Source organism: Panthera uncia, chromosome E1 (genome assembly GCF_023721935.1).
Source record: "Panthera uncia isolate 11264 chromosome E1, Puncia_PCG_1.0, whole genome shotgun sequence".
NCBI lineage: Eukaryota > Metazoa > Chordata > Mammalia > Carnivora > Felidae > Panthera > Panthera uncia.
This window is the reverse complement of record NC_064814.1, coordinates 25,235,162-25,259,355: the sequence shown is the minus strand read 5'-3', so window position 1 is coordinate 25,259,355 and position 24,194 is coordinate 25,235,162. Positions and strand designations below refer to the sequence as shown.

Sequence of the window (24,194 nt, the reverse complement as noted above, 5' to 3'; positions counted from 1 at the left end):
AGAGGGATGGTAATGCAAACAAAATATGGTGGTGGCAGGGGGCGCTCATTCAAAGAATGGAAGAACTGAAGATCTTATGTGAAGGAGCAGATTCAGTCCATAAGACTTGCAAAATGCACACGAAGCAATGTCCAAGTAGCTGACGGCAGGACTTGCTCCATGTCTGTCCGTCGACTCAGGAGAACTGAGCCAGTACAGTGTGCTCTAACTGACCTTGTGGGCAAGTCCTCCCTTTGTGCCTTATGGGCTTCTCCGGTGCACGGGTAGCTTCAATGAGGAAGAGTCGTCTTGTTGCCCCGTAGAGGACTAGTAGTCAGTCCAATAATCTTATCTTCTGCCCTATGTAGATATGGTAGATCTTAATAGTCCTAAGGACATCCACAAAGTGTGGTGGATTTCAGGGCTATGGATTAAAGAAGGAAACTCTCTGACAAAGAGAGAACCTTAAATTGGTTGGTGTTAAGAAATATAGGTCTGTGTAAGAAACCACTTTTCACTGTGGCGTTCAAGTACTTCCAATCACAGCACGTGGAGTAGTGACCTCCCGCTTACTCATGTGCCATTATCAAGTGCTGTTCCTGCTCAGAGTTCAGGCCTTTGGTCATCTGTATACCTAGGCGTGCCTCAATGGCTACATGGCATTTTCAAAAGCCAGTAAATCGTATCGCTTTTAAAAGAGATCCCCCTGGGGCGCCTGGGTGGCGCAGTCGGTTAAGCGTCTGACTTCAGCCAGGTCACGATCTCGCGGTCCGTGAATTCGAGCCCCGCGTCGGGCTCTGGGCTGATGGCTCAGAGCCTGGAGCCTGTTTCCGATTCTGTGTCTCCCTCTCTCTCTGCCCCTCCCCCGTTCATGCTCTGTCTCTCTCTGTCCCAAAAATAAATAAAAAACATTGAAAAAAAAATTAAAAAAAAAAAAAAAAAAAAAGAGATCCCCAAGTTCAAGACAAATCTATAATGCATTCCCAATCTTTCAAGGTGGACCTGATGCAGAACTTTCTCCAAATCAAGTCTTCCCTCCTTCCTCCGTGAAAATCTGTCCATAATCCAAACAATGTAGCTTATTCTACTTAAGCAAAGGTTTTTATTAAATTCTATGATGTCACCATTATAATTAAGATTCTATTACAGCTATGCAATTCAGGACATCTTTTTGCTCCATCCAGAAATTACACAAACATGTCTGTTTGAAGGCAAGCCAGTTGCATCTATTGCTCATTTCTGATCCCAGACAGTTCTGAAGGCTAGCTATTGTCCCTGGGCATCAATCCAACTATTTTAAGCGACACAAAGGGAATATAGCAAAGAGCTTTAGTTCTCAAAGAGAAGTGATTAATTTGATCTCTGACGCCCGTTATCTGGCTCTGGAGACTGGACCCCTCACCCAAAAAACACATTTACAAAGTCTTGCAAAAAAGGTTGGGTGAAACTTTCTAAACTAATGTAAAATCAGTTGATAACCCTTTGTAGCAACTGCCTATTGAATCACAGAAGTAATTTCTGGACTTAAATGACACATAATAAAGCTCGTGACAGCAAGTTTAAAAAACTGTCGTTTCCTATTTAACATTTGCTCCAGGTGGTAGAAAAAACAACATATGTAAATATTTTTAAAAGAAAAGGGATATTTATTTCAGGAAAAATGAAAGCGTAAGACCAAAAATATATGTCCATTGTTTGTGTGCTGGCATTTCTCTAACTCAGTTTAACAAAAACCTGAGTCTGGCCCAAAAAACAAAAAAACCCCAACACAACAACAAAAAAAAAACCACACACAAAACAAAAACCATAGAATAGTTCCATAAAAGAAAGTAAGAAACGAGTATCACACAAAAGTCCAGTTTAACAAACTCAAACACAGCAGCACGTATGTCGGGTGATCTAACACGGACACCAATAGGCAGGACAGGATGGAAAAAGCAGAGCCAAGAAAATTAGAAACAGGCCCTTGCTCTCATTCCTAAAAACCATGCAAAGCGGAACAGCCCATTCAAGACAAAATGAAAGATGCTTAAAAGATCTAAAGAAAATACAGAAGGGAGACCCTGATTTTCAAAGAATGATCTTTCAGTTAAGACTAAGCTAAACAATGAGAATATCCATGTGAAAACATGCCAAAGACAAAATGAGAAAGTCCATTAACAGAGCAGTGACAGTGCACTCCAGCCACCAGAATGCCACAGAAAACCAAAGGGAAAGGTAGAAAGGAAAGAGCGTGTTGTTTCAATAGAAAACACAGTGAAGACGTATGTAAGATACTCAACTTCTGCAAACTTAGAAGTTAATTACGGAGGTAAATGAAGGCTGCACATGAGGACCAATGCAAAATAGCACACTTACTCTGCAAGACATATTATGGAACACGCAGCAGATAAAAAAAATGTTGCCAATAACCAAGCTAATAAATTCTACAGCCTTATAATCCTGAAGAGTAATGCGATACTTGGAAGAATTGAGACGATAAACCTCAGGTTAACAACTGAAGGATGTGGTTTTGGCATGTTCTAAGAAAACACCAGGTCAACTGTCACTGTCACAAGTCAGAGCAGGAGGGGAAAATAATGCCTGCCTCCTACTGAATGGTGTTGGTTCTAAGTAAAAAAGAAGATAGCTTGAAATGGAACTCTGCCTATCTCCAAAGAAATGTGAGTGCAGAGAAAGGAGTGTTAAAATAATCTAATTAATGAATTAAATCTTTAATTAATGAATTAAATTCTCACATAAACTAACCTTTCTCCTTGGATTTTCTATCTTGTTCTCTGTCCCGACTTTTGCTCCTGTGCTTATAGGACTTTCGATCCCGGCTTTTTGATCTTCTTCGATCCCGACTACGAGATCTATGTTTTCTTTCTGATCGATCATGGCTTCTGCTTCTTCGTCGATCTCTGCTTCTTCACAATTTGAAATAAAAGGAAAGCAACTTCAGCTGACATGACAATGAGAAAAACCTTGCAAAAATTATGTACTGTTTAATAATTAACAAGATTAAGCAAAACTTAGCCTTAAAAGGCAAATGAATAGAATCCACTACTAAAACATATGTACAGTAGAAATCTTAAGAAGTTACTGAAAATCTAACTTCAACTTTTCAAATAGTGCTAAGATAGTTATCATGGTCTTTAAGACTCCTCTTCAATCGTTAACTCTAAAATAATAAAACCGATTTCATTTTTTTTGTGTTTTTAAAGAATCAGTTACATAACACTTTATTTCTTTTTAACTTTTTATGTTATTTTATTTTATTTTTGAGAGAGAAAGACAGAGTGTGAGTGGTTGAGGGGCAGAGAAAGAGGGAGACACAGAATCTGAAGTAGGCTCCAGGCTCTGAGCTGTCAGCACAGAGCCCAATACAGGGCTCAAACTCATGAGCCGTGCCATCATGACCTGAGCCAAAGTCAGATGCTTAACCAACTGAGCCACCCACCGGCCCCTAATTTTTGTTTATTTTAGAGGGAGAGAGAATCCCAAACAGGCTCCACAATGTCAGTGCAAAGCCCGACGTGGAGCCTGAACTTACAAACTGTAAGATCATGCTGTGAACTGAAATCAAGAGTTGGGCACTTAACTGACTAAACCACCCAGGCATCCCAGTTAGGTAACACTTTAGTTCTTGTATTAAGCGTGGTGTCCTCCAAAGTAAATGTACGTAATTTTACCCAAAATAACTTATAATTTAAATGTCTTCTTAGAATCAGTGAGAAGAGAAACAAAGAGACCACCCAGTTGCATGGACTTCCTAGTAAGAGCACATCAAACCTCCTTAGACAGGTGAAATAGCAAAGAAGTTGCCTTGAAGATGGAGTGGCTAACTGACTCTACTCTCATAATCTATTCTAGTCTTTGACAGTACTTGAGAGCTTCCCAAGGACCAAGGAAATAACATTAGTAATCACTACTGTTTATTGCACACTCGCTCTATGCTGGGCACAGTCTTGTGTGCTCTATGTACCTGCTTCGCCTTCTTTCTCTACTTCGTGATCTTTTGTGGTCCCGAGACCTGCTGCATCTTCGGTCTGAGGTTCGGCTTGAATGCCGACTTCTTGAACGACTTCGTTTTCTTCTTTCTCTGTCTCTAGCCCTTTCTTTCTCTCTTTCTTCCTCTTCTCTCCGTCTTTTCCTTTCTCTTTCCTCTCTTTCTCTTTCCCGTTCTTTTTCTCTTTCTTCCCGTTCTTGCTTCTCCTTTTTTAAACGCTCATCACGATCAGGTTCTTCAGTTCTTTTTCTTAACTTTTCCTAAAAGAAATCAAGTTCAATTTTTATAAACACCCTTAAAGACTCTGTCAAACAAGGGCTGACGTGTAAAACATGTGTAAATCAACTTATGGAATCTGATGTCCTAAAAGAAAATGTAGAAATTCTGACACCATGTTTGTATGCAAGATAATGTTACTTGACAAAGTCCTCAGGGATAGGCTTTCTCCCAAATTCCTGGCACGAAAGAGTGAAGGAATTAAAATGCTTTGATAGTATTCATTAATAGCAAAATTTTATAGGGATTATTAGTTTCAAATAATACACATCAACAAAATATCCACAAGAGGCTTATGTCTCTATGTGATCAATTTTTAGCCACACTGAAGTACAGTACTAGCTGTGGCTAAAGTGCATGCTTGAAAGCTTACTTTTAATTCTTCAACAGTAGCTTTAATTTTGGCATATCCCATGTGCTGCTTTCCCATCAAATGGTCATCTACCCGGGACTGGGCATCTCCGACTATCAAAAAGGCTCCACACACTTCACAAACTTCCATTTGTTTTTCTTGGGCAGCAAAACTTTCAATCGTCTGAAATGACAAATCAGTTACTATAAAGAATATCTGAGTGAGAACAAACAAATCCAAAATATATACTTAAAATTTAGAACAGAGTTCTAATTTTGTGCATTTCTCCAAAGCCATTAATACTGAGTACCGACTGGCCAACTTTTAGAGCAGGGAACAAGGCAACAGCAACCAACTTTCCATTATCATTAAGGAAGTGTGGAGACCCCGTCCCTCAACAGTAACTAGTCAATTACCCACACCACCTTGAAAATGGTTAACTACCTCTCAGAAAGCTACCTATTTTAGTCTGAATTCCTTTCTTAGGTTCAACAGGCTAAAGGTGTGGCCTCCATATTAAAAGTATTTTTAAAGGGGGCTTCTGGGTAGCTCAGTCAGTTAAGCATCTGACTTTGGCTCAGGTTATGATCTCATGGTTCCTAAGTTTGAGCTCCGTCATCAGGTGAGCAGGAGCCCCACCTCTCTCTCTCTGCCCCTCCCTCACTTGCACCCTCTCTAAATAAATAAATAAACTAAAAAAAGTATTTTGGTGGTGGGGGGGGCGGTTTCCTGAGCTCAGCAGGTTAAGCATCCAACTCTTGATTTCGGCTCAGGTCATGATCTTACGGTTCAATGGGATCAAGCCCCACATCAATGGGACTTGGGATTCCCTCCCTCCCCCGCTCCCAATCTCTCTCTCAAAATAAACAAACATTTAAAAAATACAAATAGGGGCGCCTGGGTGGCTCAGTCGGTTAAGATTCTGAATTAGCTCAGGTCCTTATCTGCTAACAGCTCGGAGCCTGGAGCCTACTTCAGATTCTGTGTCTCCCTCTCTCTCTGCCCCTCCCCCACTCATGCTGGCTCTCTCAAAAATGAATGATGTTAAAAAAATTTTTAATAAAATATATATGTGTATTTTTTCAAGAGGCACCTAATCGGCTCAGTCAGCAGAGCATGCAACCCTTGACCTTGGGGCCATGAATTCAAGCCCATGCTAGGCACAGAGCTATGTAAAAAAAAATTTTCCAAAATGCTTAGGGAACTGAACTCACCGAGCATAATCTGTACATATCCTATTCAATATATGGGAACCAATGACCAATTATTTTCTACCATCGACACCCAAAACAGGTATATCACATTCTCTAATGTAAAAAAGTAGAAGATACTTTGAGTACACTAATTTTGAGCTAAGGTAAATATATATGGAGTAATTAGGGATGCCTGGGTGGCTTAGTCAGTTAAGTGTCCAACTTCAGCTCAGGTCATGATCTTGCAGTTCGTGGGTTCGTGCCCCAGGTCGGGCTCCGTGCTGACAGCTCCGAGCTTGGAGCCTGCTTCAGACTCTGTGTCTCCCTCTCTCTCTCTGCCCCTCCTCAACTCCTGCTCTCTCTCAAAATTAAATAAAAACATACATATATACATATACATATACACATACATATATATACACACATATACATATACACATATACATACATACACACACACACACACACACACACACACACACACACACAGTAATTTATTGGAACAAGAAAGCAAAACCCAGGCCCAAATGAGTAGTCCTAAGGCATGGGCTGGCATGCCAGTACCTAGAGGCTTGTTTTTGTAAATAAAAGTTTTATTGGAACACAGCCACGTCAATTTGTTTATATGCTGTCCAAAGTCGCTTTCATAAAATAAAAGCCGAGCTTGGTAGCTGCCAGGGATCTTCTGGCCTGCAAACCTGAAGTATTTACTGTGTGGCCTTTTAAGATACAGTTTGCGAACTCCTGATTTAGGACATTAGAAAATTGTCTACAAAGATTCTCAAGTAGCAACAGGTTGTAGTAATTCACAGTGAAGAGCCTGGATAAATCAAAATGAGGTTGCTACTCACCGAGGTCGTGGATCTAAGCAACTCTCTCTCTTCTTTTAACTGTTCAACTAATTTCATCATTCCCTGGGCTTCTTCTACTTTTCCTTCAGATCCTAATTCTTCAATCTAAGAGGGATTTAAAAAAAAAATGCAGTCAAGACTCCTTTCTAACCAAACTACCTAAGTATTTTTCTGTTCTTTCCCAAGTTTCATTAGCATTTAGTGGTTGTTTTGGGTCTTTTGTCTAATTTTGTTTATTGAAGCCTCTTTGGGTTAAATTTATCCTTTTGATTTTTTACAGCATTAGTAAAGTGTATTTGACATGCAATAAACTGCATATTTTTAAGGTGTACAATCTGGTAAGTTTTGACAACCATGAAACTAACACCATCATCTACATAATGAACACATCCATCACCCTAAATTTGCTTTGTAGCACCTCCTCCCCAGGCAGCCACTGATCTGTTTTCTGTCACTACAGACTACTTTGCATTTTTTAGGATTTTATGTAAATGGAATTATGTACTTCTTATTCCTTTTTTTGGGCTGGCTTCTTTCACTCAGCCTAATTATCTTAAGATTCACCCACTGTTACATTCATTTTTATTACTGAGCCATATTCCACTGCATGGATGCATCACAGCATTTATCCATTTGTCTACTGATAGACATTTGAGCAGTTTCCAGTTTAAGGGTTTTTGCCAATTACAAACAAAGCTGCTATTATACAACCCTGTGTAAACATATGCTTTCATTTCTCTTGGGTCAATATCTAGGACTGGAATGACTCATGACGCGTCTTAACTTTTTAAGAAACCTCCTCTTTCCAAAGTGGCTATACCATTTTTAGCTCCGACCAGCAGTGTATGATAGTTCCAGTTTGCCCACATCTTCATTAACACTTGGTATGGCCAGTCGTCTTAGCTTTAGCCATTCTAACAGAAGAATGAACAGTAAATGTCTCATTGTGGTTTTAATTTGTATTTATCTAATGACTAATGACTTCGAGCATCTTTACATGTATGTATTTGCCATCCCTTTATCTTCTTTGGTTAAGGACTATTCCAAGGATTTTCTGTTATTCACGTATACAATTCTCACCTGCTGCAGGAGTACATCAATTTTATCTGTTAGAACCTGAATTTTTTCTTCATTTTTGCCTGTTGGACCAGCTGCCTATTGAAAAGAAAATAAATGTATTATCAGTAAGTAAAACACAGGAATATTCAAGCTCTCACATACCATACAGAACACTTGCATTCATCCGTTAAAATACTGAATCACAAGGATAACTCAATTACCTTCAAATAGTCAATTACATATTTTATCAGTTACTAATAATTAGAAGAAAAATCTTAATGATTAGCAAAATCAGTACTACTAATAAAGACTGAAAAAACTGAATGCCTTTTAAGTTTATGTCATTCTAAAAGAACACAAATTAATGAACCTGAACACAAGTTTCAATACTACAGAGGCCTCTGGGTCTCCAGAGAAAAGGGACATGTTACAAAGACTAACAAATTAATTTCATACTCACCCCAGAAGACTGCTGGTTTTGAGATAATGCCAAACGAGCATGGCCTCGTCTAATTCTACGCTCTACTTCTGCAAGTAAGCTCTGCAGGTATCGCAAAAAATCTCTCTCATAGCCAACTTTCATAAAACGAGAACTCTTCTCATACCTGATAAGAATAAACAAGCGTTACTTTCTTTTCACATCTTTATCCATTAAAACTCACATATTCTATCTTAACTATTTTTGTTAATGTTTATTTTTGAAGAGAGAGAGCATGAGTGGGGAGGGGCAGAGAAAGAGAGACAGAGAGAGAGAGAGAGAGAGAGACAGACAGACACACACACACACACACACACAGAATCTGAAGCAGGCTCCAGGCTCTGAGCTGTCAGCACAGAGCCCACAGCAGGGATCGAACTCACGAGCCATGAGATCATGACACCCGACCAACTGAGCCACCCAGGCACCCCTTAACTAATCTTATACACTGCTGTATTTACTCTGAAGGGTAAATCAAGTGTTTAAGAAAATTTCTAGTCCCTCAGCTTGGTAAAAGGAAAGTAGTACTTAGCATTTTGTCTGGTTAAGAGCACAGATAAGGCAAATCTAGGTGCTTCGCCAGCTCTACCACAATACTGGACCTGTGACCCTCGCCCCAGGATAAGTCTCATTTATAAAATCAGGGATGTTAAGGGGCACCTGGGTGGCTCAGTAGTTTAAGCATCCCACTCTTGATTTCAGCTCAGGTCATGATTCCAGGATCATGAGACAGAACCCTGCCCTGGGCTCTATGCTGAGCATGGAACCTGCTTGGGATTCTCTCCTTCTCTCTCTGCCCCTCCCCACCTCATGTGCACACACACCTTCTCTCCCTCTCTCTCTCAGAATAAATATTAAAAAAAAAAAATCAGGGCTCTTAAAAAAAAAGATCAGGGTTTATTAGTATTTAAGCATATAGTATGCACTCATGTGGTGGCTAACAGTATCATTTTTGAAGCTATGACTTTCTACCATCCCACCTATTGAATAGAACCCCAACAAGACATTCATTTTATACTAATTGCAATTATTTCTTTAATCCTTATCCCCTTTAAATCAAATAACTAACCAAGGGGAAAGGACCTCAAAAGACAACTTACTGTTTCCGAAGATTTTCATCATGAATTTTCTCACATGGACCTGAAAAAAAATGAGAAATGTAATGTATAAATTATTGGGGATGTTAACCTTTTCTCTTGCCAAAACAAAAGAAATTTCTTTAAAAAAAGATCCATTTGATCACTGAGTAGTCTGTACACACCTAAATTGGGCCTAATGAATCACAAAGCAATGTGCCCAAAGTAAACACATAAAAATTGTTCCCATTAATCTTCAAGATCAGTATAACGGAGAGCAACTATACGGTAAGAAGAAAGAAGAGGGAATGCATGGAAAGAGAAATCATTCCTACTGCCACCTAAGAAAAAAACTGTAATGAGGGCCAACCTGCTGATCTTTTACTAATTTGGGGCATCTGCAAACAAAGCCAAAGAGTACAAGAATACTGACCTAGTCCCACCCCCACCTACCTCCAGAAGGCAACCGATTTTAACCACATCACCTACGCCTTCCGGAATTTATTTCCATATTTCTAAACAATTTTGCCTTTTCCTGGTTGATCTTAGACATCAAAATTTTAGGTTCAATAAACACTTTATATTTTGACTATACAAGTACTATTACTTGCTGAGTCCAACAAAAGGAGCATTATGAGGACTTATGATATACTTCGTACTTTCGCTGGAATTCTTTTCATTTGCTTAATTTTCTGTATCTCCAAATTCTTCTCACTTTAATTCAGCTACAGAAATTCCCTCAATACTAATTTCTCTCAAGATTCCAAATCTATCAGATAATCAGCTTCAATTTCATCCCTGAGCTTTCTGTTCTGTTTCAATCCAGCTGCGTATTTTCTAAACTCACTGATAAGAGTTGTCATCCTGAGAGGTTCCTTTTCTGGTCTGCACTGGATGCAGTTTACTGGATCTCTTGTTTTTCTCCTTGGTCTTACACTCATGTGTCGGTGGAATTTCCAGAGAAAAGAATCATGGGAGATAAATTTGCTGAGATCTTGCATATCTGAAAATGTCTTTTTTTCACCTGCAGGCTTTGATGTTTGGCTATATAGCTAACCCAGCAAAAAATATATTTTCACTCAGAATCCTGAGGGTGTTTCTCCAAAGTCTTCAAGCGTCCAGTGCTGTTACTGACAAATCTGAGGCCATTCGGATTCATAATCTTGTGTGCTCCTGGCCCACCCCCACCATTCTGAAATTTCAGTGGTGTGCCTTGGGATGGATCTTTTTTCATCCAGTGTGCTGAGCATTTAAAGGACACGCTCAATCAAGAGACTAACGTCCTTCAGTATTGTAGAATTTTTAATTTGCTCTCTTCTGCTTTCTCTAGAATTTCTAATTAGTGTTGGACTGATACAATTTTGTCAAATTTTAGTATTTTCTGTGCGATCACCCAACATTCCAGCAAATTTCTTTGACTTTATTCTCAAACCTTTATAGTGATTTTATTCAGATTTCTCCAGTCCTAATTTCCAAGAGTTCTTTTGGTTTTTCAAAAGGTCCCTTTTTATATAGCATCCTATTTCTGATGTCCTCTCTTATTTCTCTGAAGATACTAAATTTAGTTATGACTTTTAATATTTTAGAGTGCCTGGCTGGCTCAGTTGGTAGAGCATACAACTCAGGGTCATGAGTTCAAGCCCCACGTTGGCCACAGAGCTTACTTTAAAAAAAAAAAAAAAAAAAAAAAAAGACTTTTAATACCTTTTCTTCTCCTTCCCCCCTTATCTCTAATTTCACTAAACTTTTTTCCCCCTCTTATTGGTTTTGGTTAATCTTTTGTTTTGAAAGTTTTCTTCAAAGGCCTAACTTGGATTCCTTGGCTGGAAAAACACTTCCAAAATCTAACTGCAAGTTCGTATGCACAGGCAGGGTTTATCAACAAATGGGCTTTACCACAGGAAAATAAGGCAGCAAAATTCTTTCAGGAGATTCCCCAAGGGTCAGTACCTGTAGATCACTTCTCTGGAACTGTTCACTTTCTCTAAAGACTCCTCTTCTCTTCTGCCTGAGGAAAAACATCTGGCTGTATCCTTCTAGGAACAGGGCAGAGGAAGGGAATGGGAAAACCCCACTAGTAAGAATATAGACTTAACTCTCTTATAAGTCTCATTTTTACTCACGACTGCCCTGTGCTATGTCTGGAATCCCAATATCTAGATTTGTCCAGTCCTAATGTGCTTCTGATGAGCTGGGGCAAGCATCGTGCTTAATGAATTAACTTCTCTGTTTACATTTCTAAAATGATACTAATTATGTACCATTCTTGGGAGAAGTCACTCAACTGGGGTTTTTTTTTTTTTTTTTTGCAATCTGTGGTTCAGATGAACTACAGTCTCAGTGGTCCAATTTCTCCAGAAAATAACCCCCTAGTATCTCCAGGTTGTGGGAGTAGAAGTCGAATCACCAGATGCACAGGTCTTACGAGTCTCTCCAGGGACATTTGGCAATGCCTTTTTAGTTGGAGATGTTTTTGGTTGTCACACTCAAGGGCTACCTGCATCTAGTGGGTAGAGGCCAGGAATGCTACTAAACGTCTTACAATACACAAGACAACCCCCCCTAAAACAAAATCATCCAGCTCAAAATGTCAAATGTCAAGGTTGAGAGACCATGAACTAGACTAATTTTTAATTTTCAGCCCCATGACTATGTTCTAGGGTACGTGGTGCCTCCAAATCCTGAGCCTGTCCAAGGTTCTGCTGATCACTCACTCACTTCCTTTTAATATTCCCTTCGGCAGACTTTTAGGGTACAGGGTTTCTCTGTTGAGTTTGCTGCTACTATTCCATCCACTTGTCATCTTCCAAAAATTTGTTGACATCTCTACTGTTATCTCTTCTTCTGTTTATACCTTTTTTGTTTTTAAATTTTCATTTTAGTGGAGGGATTTGGGAAGGAGTGGAAATAGACATGTATGTTCATGTAAGCTACCATGTTTAACTAGACTGGCATTTATTAATATAAAGTCTAAGCCAAGAAAGAAGTTATTTTATCAACAAACCTTATTTAAGAGAAAAGTTTTCAGAATTTATAAAGTACAAGTTTTTATTTTAAATCATAATTTGATATAAGTTACATAGAAAATTCACTTACCAAGATCAGAACGAGTGTTTGTGAACAATTCCGCGGGACAAAAACCACAGAGATAATATTTACAAACCTAGTGAAGAAAAACAAAGGTACTTAAATTTTTTAAGTTGTTCAGTTTTAAAACTATATTGGAAAAGGGTACGAAATAACTATTTTCTCATTTTTTAACCTTCATCTTTCAACCAAATAAGTATAAGAACAGGTTCGTTTGTTAAGCCATATTAGTTTTTAAATTCATGACTTTCCAACTCCCAGATTTCACTAAAAAATGTCAGGATGGACGAAGAGTCACCAGAATTTCCTACTATCTACCTTTTTTTGTTTAATGTTTATTTTTGAGAGAGAGAGAGAGAGAGAGAGAGAGAGAAAAGGGAGGAGGGGCCGAAAGAGAGGGAAACACAGAATCCGAAGCTGGCTCCAGGCTCTGAGCTGTCAGCAAGAGCCCGACACGGAGCTCGAACCCCTGAACCAGGAGATCGTGACCTGAGCCAAAGTCGGATGCTTAGCCGACTCAGCCATCCAGGTGCCCCTCCTACTATCTATCTACTTTTAATCACCACTCTCCTCACAAAGCAACAAATATGGGAAAGATGTCCACAAGGGAAAATTTTAACTTTATTGAAAACAAAAAAAACCCCTACACTGTTATCATCGTTCTAACTCTGTTAAAGACCAGAACCAATTTACAGATTAGAATTTGGAAATCACTGTCTAAATTACAAATAACATTCATATAAAGCAATCTGGGTGGGTATTTTCCTTTAAGAGATCCTGTAACAAGCCCTGAAACGCCCTGGATATTTTCACACACGAGCACTTCACTAAGCGACTCCTCATGGGCTCCTACAGTATAAGCAAAGACTATTAACACGAAACTGACTTTTAATTCTCTCCATTAGTACTTACTCTTAACTCCTTCAGATATATTCCAAGACTGCCCTAGCTGATTATTTAATTGTATACACTGCAAACCAAAAGCTAAAAACTGTTAAGCAAAATTCCAAAATATCTCCTTCTTTCTTATACTACTTCATTGTTATTAATGAATCAATGTGCAACACTGAAAGGTATGAAAAGAAAAGGTCTGTTAAATTTAAGAGAATTCTTTGTAAATACATAGGACTGGATGTTAAATTTGAAATCGAGGGGTGCCTGGCTGGCTCAGTCAGAACAGCATCTGACTCAGTCTCGGCTGTGAGTTGGAGCCCCACGTTGAGTATACAGATTACTTAAATAAAACTTTAAAAATCAATCAATTGGGGCACCTAGGTCGCTCAAATCAGTTAAGTGTCCAACTTCGGCTCAGGTCACCATCTCACGGTTTATGCGCATCGGGGTCTGCGCTGATAGAGCGGAGCCAGCTTCTGTCTCCCACTCTCTGCCCTTGTCCCCACTGCTCTCACTCACTCTCGAAATAAATAAAAATAAACCTAAACACACACACACACACACACACACACACACACACACAAACACAAAAGGAATAAACAGCTCTATGGTCCCTCTCCTGACTCTAAAATACAAGTAAACATAAACTTTTTTCTAGACAGGAAATCATACAATTCTTTTTGGTAATGAAATATCAATATAGTACTTACTGAATCTTAGTTTTAATATTTTTCACTGAAATCAAACGGACCCAGATCTGACTTTGGACTTTACCCGTGGCTTACCTTTTCTGTAAAACTGGTGATTACTACTAAGCTTCAACGTTTGTCATAAACTGATATATGTTGTTTTTTAAAACTAAAATATTTCTAGCTTACCATAAACCCTAAGTTTCATTTATACAAATAAGACTTTCTCAAAAATAGTAGATTCTTGGGTGCCTGGTCAGTGGAGCATGTGACTCCTGATCTTGAGACCATGAGTTCAGGCCCCACATTAAAAAGAAATTAAAAATAATAAATAAATGTAGATTCTAAGTGGCCAAAACTCTAAGTCTAAATGTTCTATGAGACATAGAAGTTTTTACATAAAACTTCAATAAAGTATTTTCAATTAAATAAACACATTCTCAAATCTAATTAAGTACTGCATGGGATTTTAATTTAAAGTGGCAGTTAGAGGGGCGCCTGGGTGGCGCAGTCGGTTAAGCGTCCGACTTCAGCCAGGTCACGATCTCACGGTCCGTGAGTTCGAGCCCCGCGTCAGGCTCTGGGCTGATGGCTCGGAGCCTGAAGCCTGCTTCCGATTCTGTGTCTCCCTCTCTCTCTGCCCCTCCCCCGTTCATGCTTTGTCTCTCTCTGTCTCAAAAATAAATTAAAAAAAATAAAAAAATAAAAAATAAAAAAAATAAAGTGGCAGTTAGAGGGCCCTAAAGAAATTGGATCCCAAAGATTACAGGTGGGCATTTTTGAAATATGTCCACATTCAAGTGGAGATCAAAGAAGCCCAACAGAAGGAACTCCAGACAATGAATTTGGATTGAACAAAAAAGTTCTTTTTCTAAGTTTTTTTTGAAGATAATGATTCTGACTTTGGAGGAACTATGGTGATTGGCAGTGGAAGGAATCACATGTAAAATTCATTAAATAAAAACTTATTGAGGGGTGCCTGGATGGCTCAGTCGGTTAAGCGTCCAACTTTAGCTCAGGTCATGATCTCATGGTTCGTGAGTTCAAGCACCATGTGGGCTCTGTGTTGACAGCTCAGAACCTGGAGCCTGCTTCAGATTCTGTCTCCTTCTCTCTCTACCCCTTCCCCACTCGTACTCTTAAAAATAAATGAACATTAAAAAACAAAACAAAAAAACCAGGGCGCCTGGGTGGCTCAGTCGGTTAAGCGCCTGACTTCAGCTCAGGTCATGATCTCACAGTCTGTGAGTTCCAGCCCCACGTCGGGCTCTGTGCTGACAGCTCGGAGCCTGGAACCTGCTTCAGATTCCGTGTCTCCCTCTCTCCCTGCCTCTCTCCTTCTCATGCTCTGGCTCTGTCTCTCTCAAAAATAAACAAACAAACAAAAAAACCTTATTGACTTTAAAGTTAAGTTAAATAAATAAGCAAGTAAGCAAACTAATAAATAAAGTGCCATTTAGGGGCACCTGGCTGGCTCAGTCGATCTGTGGAACATGTGACTCTTAATCTCAGGGTTTTGAGTTTGAGCCCCACATTGAGTGTGAAGACTACCTAAAGGAATTTTTTTTAAAAACTAAAGTCAAAGGGGCATCTCAGTGGGTTAAGCAACCACCTTTGGTTCAGGTCATGATCTCATGGTTTGTGAGTTTAAGCCCCACATTGGGCTCTCTGCTCTCAGCATGGAGTCCACTTCAGATCCTCTGTCCCTCTCTCTGTCTCTCTCAAAAAATAAACAAAGTGGCATTTAATTTTAGATGACATTTTAATTTTAAAAAGTAGAAAGTGACACTTCAATAATAATTTAAGACTATGTGCTAAAAACAATGCTAGAAATCCAAGAATGAATTAAGACCTACTCTTCAGGAAGATCAGTCTCATAGAAGACCGTCAAAAACAAAATACAGAGTGTACTAGAATATACATGCAACACCAGACACAGAAGTGAATTTAGTCAGGACTGTCAGGTCATCACAGGTGGTGAAGCTTGAACTGGTTCTTAAGTTCAGAAGGAGAAAGACTGTAAGGCATTCTAGGCATAAGGAAAACAATATGTGAAAAAAGATTATGATAGTATGAAATGGGGAAGTGTAAACAGGTATACTTGGAGAGACAACACAGTGCAGAGCTTGAATCTTGGCTCACACTTATCCATTGTGAACTATAGACTAACTCTTGGTTTCCTCATCTAAAAAAAGTAGACAACACTATTTCATAGCGAGATTATAATATTTAAATTATATGTTTGTTACATGAGGAGAGGGGACAAATTAGTCTGATTTTTACCATACTGTTTTTTTTTAATGGTTTTAGACACTATGGACACCAAGTAAGACATGCCTACCAGTGGGCTAACCAGGTGCTACCTAGAATTTAGTCCAATCACCCCATTTAAGAGATCAACCACATGACCTGCCCTAAAAGCACCTCGCTATTTACAAAATCCAGATTAGAAGCCACTTTCCTGGGGTGCCTGGGTGGCTCAGTCAGTTGAGCGGCCGACTTCAGCTCAGGTCATGATCTCGCGGTCCGTGGGTTCGAGCCCCGCGTCGGGCTCTGGGCTGACAGCTCGGAGCCTGGAGCCTGTTTCGGATTCTGTGTCGCCCTCTCTCTGACCCTCCCCCGTTCATGCTCTGTCTCTCTCTGTCTCAAAAATAAACGTTAAAAAAAATTTTTTTTTTTTTTAAAAAGAAGCCACTTTCCTAATCAAGTTCTATGTGCTCTTTTCCACTCTTCAATTCTCCTTAAGATACCGCTGTAACATGACTGGTACATCAAAATATGTTACTCTAGGGGAACCTGGGTGGCTCAGTTGGTTAAGCATCCATCCACAAGACTCTTGATTTCGGCTCTGGTCATGACTTCATGATAGCATGGAGCCTGCTTGGGATTTTCTCTCTCTACTCCTCCCTCCTCGCTCACGGGCTTGCACGCGCTCTTGCTCTCTCAAAATAAATACACTTAAAAAAATGTTATTCTACCCATTAAACTCTAGCTACTTAGACTGCTTCTTTTCTTTTCCAGGAAGAGAGTGAGAGCACACACAAGTGGGGGAGAGAAGTGGGGGAGAGGGGTACAGAGGGAGAAAGAATCTCAAGCAGGCTCCAAGCACAGCGCAGAGACTGCTTGGGATTCTCTCTCCCTCTCTGCCCCTCCACTGCTCTCTCTCTCTAATAAAGAAAAAAAAGTTGGACCCTCAACTGACTGAGCCACTCAGATGCCTCCAGACTGGTTCTTTTAAACTCTCCCCAGGGACTAAGGATCTTTAACTAAAAATACTAATAGTCTTTTATTCAGCAAATGTTTACTAAATGTGCATCATGGAGCTAACAATCTGATAACCAAAGGTGGGACAGGGAGGCACCAAGGGAGTGGGGTGACCAGGATTCTTGTGATTTATCTTCTTGATAAATCTAAGGCAACACCACTGACCAGAAGAGTTCAATCTCAATAGCATCCTTTAGTGAATTCATTAGCAGTCAAGAGAAAGCAGAAATAATAATCAATCTTGGAAATCTGACTAGAAAATCTGAAACGCAAATTCCCATATTAAACAAAGTCAAATTGTCAAAAATTAAAACAATATCTGGCATTAGATACAGTGCTGTGACAAGGATACTCCAAACATACTAGAGGGCTGTGGGACAATTTGGCAGCGTCCATCAAAATGTAAAACGTGCGTTTACTTTAGCCATGACCTTTCTAGGAACCCATCCTACAAGTGACTCAGCTATATGTACTAGAATGTTCTCTGCAGCTTAGTAATGGGAAAAGAATTAGACATAATCTACATACCCACCAGAGAACAAAAAGTTAAAAATTAAGGTAGATTTTTTTCTTAAAGATTTTATTTTTAAGTAATCTCTACACCCAATGTGGGGCTTGAACTCACAACCCTGAGATCAAGAGTCACATGCTCTACCAACTGAGCCAGCCAGGTGCCCCAATTAAGGTAGATTTTTATGTACGAACAAGGAAAGATGCCACAATGGAAATTAAAACTGTTAAATATATAATTAATTATATATTACATATTATTACGTTAAGCTACCTGTAACTTTCACTTACATATGTACACGTCTATAAACATAATTACATGTTATGTAATATTACATTAAGCTATCTGTAACTTTCACTTACATATGTGTATACATCTGTAAATTATCAGGAAAGGCACAGAAACATACACACCAATTTTTCAAGTTTTTCAGAGGGATTTGGCAATGGGGAGGGGAGGCAAGGACAGGCTTTCACTATTTCTAAGTTAAATTTTAATTTTTTACAGCAAGCATGTTTACTTTGGTAAAAAATAATTTTAATGGTGCTAAGTTCAGAGGGAAAACTTGAAATAATAAAATCAACTCCCAATTATTAATGGAATCAGTATTTAAATGAGATTATTTAGTATAAAGAACACTTACACATGTTAGGAAACTGAAGTATAAATATCTAACTCAAACTATGCTAAGACTTACACCTTAACAAAAACAGTCCTATTTTTTTTAGCATTCACTTCTTCAAGGCACAATCAATTCTGGTCATTTATTTAGACCACTTCTAATCACAGAAGTATGTTAAGAATACCTCATTTTTTGTCTTTCTATACCCACTTGAATCAAACAATATTAATTCTCCCTTGAGCTAATCAAATATTTTCAATGCTGTCTGCATTATTTTTGTTAAACTGCTTTCCCCAAGTCAGTTGAATCCCTAGTTGTTTCTCACCCCAACAGGCCATCTAGTTATAATTTACAGACAGTGAAGCCTTCAAATCATTAAAGCACATGTAAATGTCTTTACAGGGGCGTGTGGGTGGCTCAGTTGGTTAAGTGGCCGGTCTCTTGGTTTCCCCTCAGGTCATGAACTCACCATTCTTGGGATCCAGCAAGGACAGCATGGAGCCTGCTTAGGATTCGCTTTCTCCCTCTCTTTCTGACCCTCCCTCATTTGTGTGTGTGTTTCCTCTCAAAATAAAAATAAACTTTAAATGTCTTTACAGACACCTACAAACATAGGTCTCCAGCTAAAATCCTATGAATGTCTTAAAAGAGTTTCTTTGGTATTGTAAGTTATTAACAGCCTTGGACACATCTTTGGTTCCACGAGATAACAAGTTCCATTTTATAAGCAAATTCTAAAGAGAATGAATTTATTCAATTTCTATTTCTGGTCATCTAAATACTGGCATTTAAAATTCATCATGTTGGCAACAGTCAATCTGATATTCCATCTACTGCTTAAAGCCTTTGTTCCCCAATGTAATTCAGTCCCAACTTTTAACAAGGCTTACAAAAATCATTCAAAACCAGATTTCTGCCCATCTATCCACATCCCCTTCTCCAACAAAAGCAACAAGGCCTCCAGCACTATTCACAATTTCTCAAGCCTAAGATCTTCTCCAGCTCCTAGTAACAGGTCTTCTCTCCCACTCCCTGAGGCTAATTCCCAGTATTTAAGAGCCACTTTTAGATGCCTTTCCCAACCACCCCAGTCTAGGTTATTAGATGCCCCTCTGATGTGTGCTTTTCAAGACACTATATGTGTTCTATTGTGGCACTTACCACATGTTACAAAAGCACATTTACTCTTTTATATCTGTCACCAGACTGATGGTTCTCTCAGGCCAAGTGCCCTATCTCTACTATTACGGTTCTGTTCTATATTTTTGTTGAATAAATGAAAACAGAAAATATGCCCAGCTTACACCTAAGAAATTAGAAAATTAAACATATTTCATAAAACAATGAAGCACTATTATTACTAACTTAAGCTGTCTCCCCCTGTGAAATCAATTCTAATGATACATACGCACATTTTCCCCGAAGCAATCAAACAAATATTAAAGAAATACCTAACATTTTCAGTGTGATAACAGTATTGTGGTTATGTTCTCTTGAAGTCCTTACATTGTAGAGATATATAATGATGTCTTTAAAGCTTAAATGAGAGAACTGCTTCAAAATAAAAGGCAGAGAATATAGCGACTATAATACTGCCAATAATAAACGCATTAATGTGGCATTGGGCATAGGTACACAATTTATTATAGTATTTACTTCTGTATATGTTTTGGGAAACTGCAAACAACAGTTATGTACATACACAACACATAGACTGCTGCCAATTTGGAGAAGCCCAACACTTATGTACAGGAAGACAGGAAATGCCTGCATTTCTGACAAAACGAACACTTTGTAACTGAACGAAAACTATCCAGTAAAATGCTTACATTAGATGTCATGAGCTATAATGACTAATTTTTGTTGTCAAAGTTCACAGGTAAACATGTGGACAGGATTGTTTTTCTTTTTCAAACAGCTTTCAGTGTCAATGACAGTATCTGTTAACATTCTGAAGATTTTAGAAAAGAACATTTAGTTCAACTCCCTCCATAAATTATTAAACCCCCACTGAGCAGGAGGCATACTTGAATTTGATAAATGATGAAAGAAATCTCACTTTTTTTTGAGAGTATGCGTGTGCACAAGTCGGGGGGGAGGGGGAGAGGGAGGGAGAAGGGGAGAAAGACACTCTCAAGCAGGCTCCTCGCAGGCCTCAATGCGGGGCTCCAACTCACAAACTGTGAGATCATGACCTGAGTCAAAGTCAGACACTTAACTGAGTGAGCCACCCAGGCGCCCCAAGAAATCTCATTTTAGAGTTAAGCCAACAGTTAAATATTTCACTTCCGTATTGAGATCTACAATGTAAAAACCTCAATTTGAACTACAAAGTTCCTATTATATCATATAAGAGATACTGAAAACTCTAGACCAAACCTTAACATATCCCCTACAATCTGAGCTATTCAGATAATTAGAAAGCTATTAACGCCTTCTCTGACAAACACTGAAATCTTCCCATGTGGACACCCACTGAAAGATGCTCACACTAGGCAGTTAAAATCGTATGCTTTCCTCATTACTGCAGTTGTTTAGAATTAACAGAACTGCTTAATGCAAAAATACTAATAACCTCAAGAAAATGTAAAATATTAATAAGCGAGGTAGCAGGATTATGAATGAATCCTTGGAATGGTATTAAAGCTGATTTGACTTTAGCTGAAAACTACTTTCAGACCCAGAGGTAGCAATCAACAAAGAAGGTGGAAATGCCTGTAAAACTCCAGTAAAGCACTTTCCAAGATTCAATCAGGATAGTGGTTACATAGACACCATAACAAAGGAAAGGTCGGTAATTTGCATCACAGATGCATCCTTCACTTAAAAAGGAGCTTCAAGTGCTACTAAGTCACAATTAAAAGCCCAGGACTAATCAAGTGGGTCAGGAAGCTACTGTAGTTCACAAGCTTCAGAATGCATAAGGCCATTTAAAGAAAATCCAGATTTCCAAGGTTTTCCCTCAGGGCTACAAAATCAGTATCTCTCCAGGGTGAGGTACAGAAATCTGCATTTAAAACAAATTCCACAGGTCAGTCAGATACAGACATCCAACAACTATTTTTTTAACCACTAAGGTAAAGTTTCTATTTCAGTTGTTAAACAAAAGGACCCCACCCAGATGAAACAGCTTTTCCCATCTAGTGCAAATGTAGCAAAGAAAAATTTCCAGATAGAATGGGAATGTAAAAATATTTTGAAATATCAGGTTGCAGTATCCTGAAACCTGGGGTTGTCCATTTTCACAGGATTTTACCACTAACAACCAACAGCATACGAATATGCAAATGACCCGGAAGTGATGCCACGAGCTTCCAGAGCTTTATTATACCCCAGAGTAATTGAGTCTTATTTAGAAGAGGCCATGTGCTTTGTTCCAGGTCAACACCAACATTCTCCCAGCAGACATAAATCTGAAATACCAGTAATTGGCTTTTCAAATCCCTTGATCGAGAATAAAGTGCAACCTGTCATTAAAGGCATAAATACCTTGGTGACAAGCACTAAGAGTTTAAATCAACAAGAAGCACTAAAAGTGAAAGATCATAGCTGAGATGACAAAACCTAAGTGGCTATTCTGAGAGCCTCATTGCTAACTAAAAGCAATGCTCAATAAAATACAACAGGAAAACAAAGTTTCTTCACAACACGTGTTCAAAACCAAGGAGGCGTAGACATTAGACTGCTCTAGTTGTTGAGCAGGCAATCAAAAGCAATTTTCTCTTTAATCCAAAATAATGTCCAAAATGTCCTATTTGCACATCAGCTAAATTGTAATTTTGTTTTGTTTTGCAAAGCAAGATAAAAGATTCCCAAGTAGTAAAGAAAAAATGACTTCACTGTGACAAACAGATGCCTAGAAAGAGGTTCAAAACAATCCACAAAGTTACTCAGCTTCCTATTTTAACATGCAGAGAAAAAACCCAAATATAAGAATGAACGAAAGAACGAAAGAAAGAGAAAGAAAGAAAGAAAGAAAGAAAGAAAGAAAAGCTTTTAAAAAGCTTCACCTCTGCTAAGTTCAATGACAGATGCATGAATTTGACCCCACACAATAAATTCTACTGTAACACTTCCTACTACTTTGGAATCAGGCAACACCTCAATACATCTTTAGCCACTTATTTTTTAAGATCCTGAAAGGATTCACCTAGCACCAACTTGTTTTCCTGCATCACAAAAAAGAAATTTTACTAAAGCCTACATTAAAAAAAAAAAAAAGAGTAAGCAACTTTTTAAAACAGCTTAATTGTTCAACTACACTTCTTATTTTGACTAGCAACCGCCTTTAAATTACCACGTTGTTTGGTTATAACCGCGAGCTAAGTAAAATTAAAATCTACACCTGCTCTTCAGGTTAAGACCCAACATAAAACATTACACTGCATGTTCAAAACACTTGAAATAGACTGGTTATCTGCAGAGAGTCAGTTTCATAGAATCGTGGAAAGTGAACACAACTACAAAGATTAGGTTCAGTTTCGCCACTTAACTTGCCAAGAGACCTTGGGTAACCTCTCAAGACTCACCTGTGAAAATGGGATTATAATATTTACCCTTACTCATAAGGTTAAAATGACCAAATGAGTTTTTATTCAAGTATAATTAACAGTGTTTTATTAGGTTCAGGTGTACAATATAATGATTCAACAATTCTGTTTCTCAGGGCTCATCAAGATACGTGTACTCGTATCAAGTGAGTTTTACGTGAAAGAAAAAATCTTGACAACCATCTACATGAAGGGCTTACTAAAACGTACTGCTATCAAACAGTATCTGTTTATCATCATGGTAAACCCTACCAAGTTATGACCTCTTAAAATTTTATTTCCTCATATAAGCGTCGAAATTGAACTATTACTAAAGTAATAGAGTGCCACAGTTTTTACCACTAATCCTGGCCAGAAATTTCAGTCTAAATACGACGCTCAACCCAAATAACGGAAGAATGTGCCCTTTTCCCTATCTTATAATGAGGTGAAAACTCCGGAGCCTCTAGATGTAATAAAATCCTTTCCCGCGTTTCCCTGCCTCACTAAGGTGCTCTTCAATTCTGCCAAGGGCCCTCTTCGACTTCCTAGGTACTAAAACAACAACAACAAAAACAAATCATCCTTCATCCCCAGACCCGGGCGGGCTCCTCCCTCCCGCCACAGACTCACTCGTCCCTGGCGCGGCCCGCGCCCCAAATCGCGCCGCGGGCCGGACCGGCCCCGGCCCGCGCCGCTCCCCTCCCCCACGGCACCCGGGCACAGACCCAAGGCCCGCGGGACTTACGCTCTCGTGGTCCCACCGCACGTTGCTGCGCTTCTCGTCCGGGGCGAGGTTTCGGTCCCGGCCCATTAACTCATCCAACAACTGCGCGGCCGAAATCATGGTGCTTTTCTCGGGCGGCTGCTCCCACCAGCCCTGGCACCCGCTAAAGAAAACGCCGGCGACACAGTCGCCAATCCCTTCGGCCTGCTCGCAGGCCGAAAAGCCTCCTCTAAAGAGGAGCCGATAAGACAAAATGGCCGCCGCGCGGCCGCCCTCCCAGCATGCCGTGCGCGCGCGTGCGCCCGCGCGGATACGCCCAGGCCTAGGAGGTGTGGACGGGCCCGCTTCCGCCTGCCGGGGGGCGGAGCCTGCCAAGGCCTGGTCCGGACTCCGCCCCTGTCCCGTGGCACCGCCCCACTTCGCGCCTAGAGGAACCGAGGGTCACGCAGCTCCACAGCGCTTCACGCCTCCTTCCCTAGGCGGTCGTCTTCGCTGAGCTCCTTCGCAGGAAGCAATGGGAGGCTACGTGTTGAAACCTGGCCCCCGCTCTGAAATGGAGAAAGGGGCAGTGTCTCCCTTCGCACCACGCGGTGCGGTCTGTACCATCTTCCAGTGG

At 39.6% G+C, this 24,194-nt stretch overlaps 1 protein-coding gene across 10 annotated transcripts in view; it reads right to left on the bottom strand.

The window, feature by feature from the left end:
- LUC7L3 (LUC7 like 3 pre-mRNA splicing factor) overlaps positions 1-23,828 on the bottom strand; it is a 30,811-nt gene extending 6,983 nt beyond the window's left edge. For 3 of the 10 annotated variants that reach the window (XR_007459330.1, XR_007459329.1, XM_049637730.1), the window contains exons 1-9: positions 23,600-23,825; positions 12,352-12,418; positions 9,280-9,319; positions 8,162-8,306; positions 7,723-7,797; positions 6,643-6,747; positions 4,620-4,781; positions 3,947-4,230; positions 2,728-2,888 (exon numbers count right to left, since the gene is read on the bottom strand). Coding sequence is in view for 7 of the 10 variants with exons in the window: in XM_049637730.1 (XP_049493687.1) it covers positions 2,728-2,888; positions 3,947-4,230; positions 4,620-4,781; positions 6,643-6,747; positions 7,723-7,797; positions 8,162-8,306; positions 9,280-9,319; positions 12,352-12,418; positions 23,600-23,698 (1,138 nt within the window). In the remaining 3 variants the exon portion in view is untranslated. Of the gene's footprint in view, positions 1-213; positions 340-2,727; positions 2,889-3,946; positions 4,231-4,619; positions 4,782-6,642; positions 6,748-7,722; positions 7,798-8,161; positions 8,307-9,279; positions 9,320-11,205; positions 11,292-12,351; positions 12,419-23,599 lie in introns of those variants that run through there. The other 7 variants (XM_049637728.1, XM_049637727.1, XR_007459331.1 and 4 more) reach the window with 6 other exon arrangements.
- Positions 23,829-24,194: the final 366 nt, after the last annotated feature.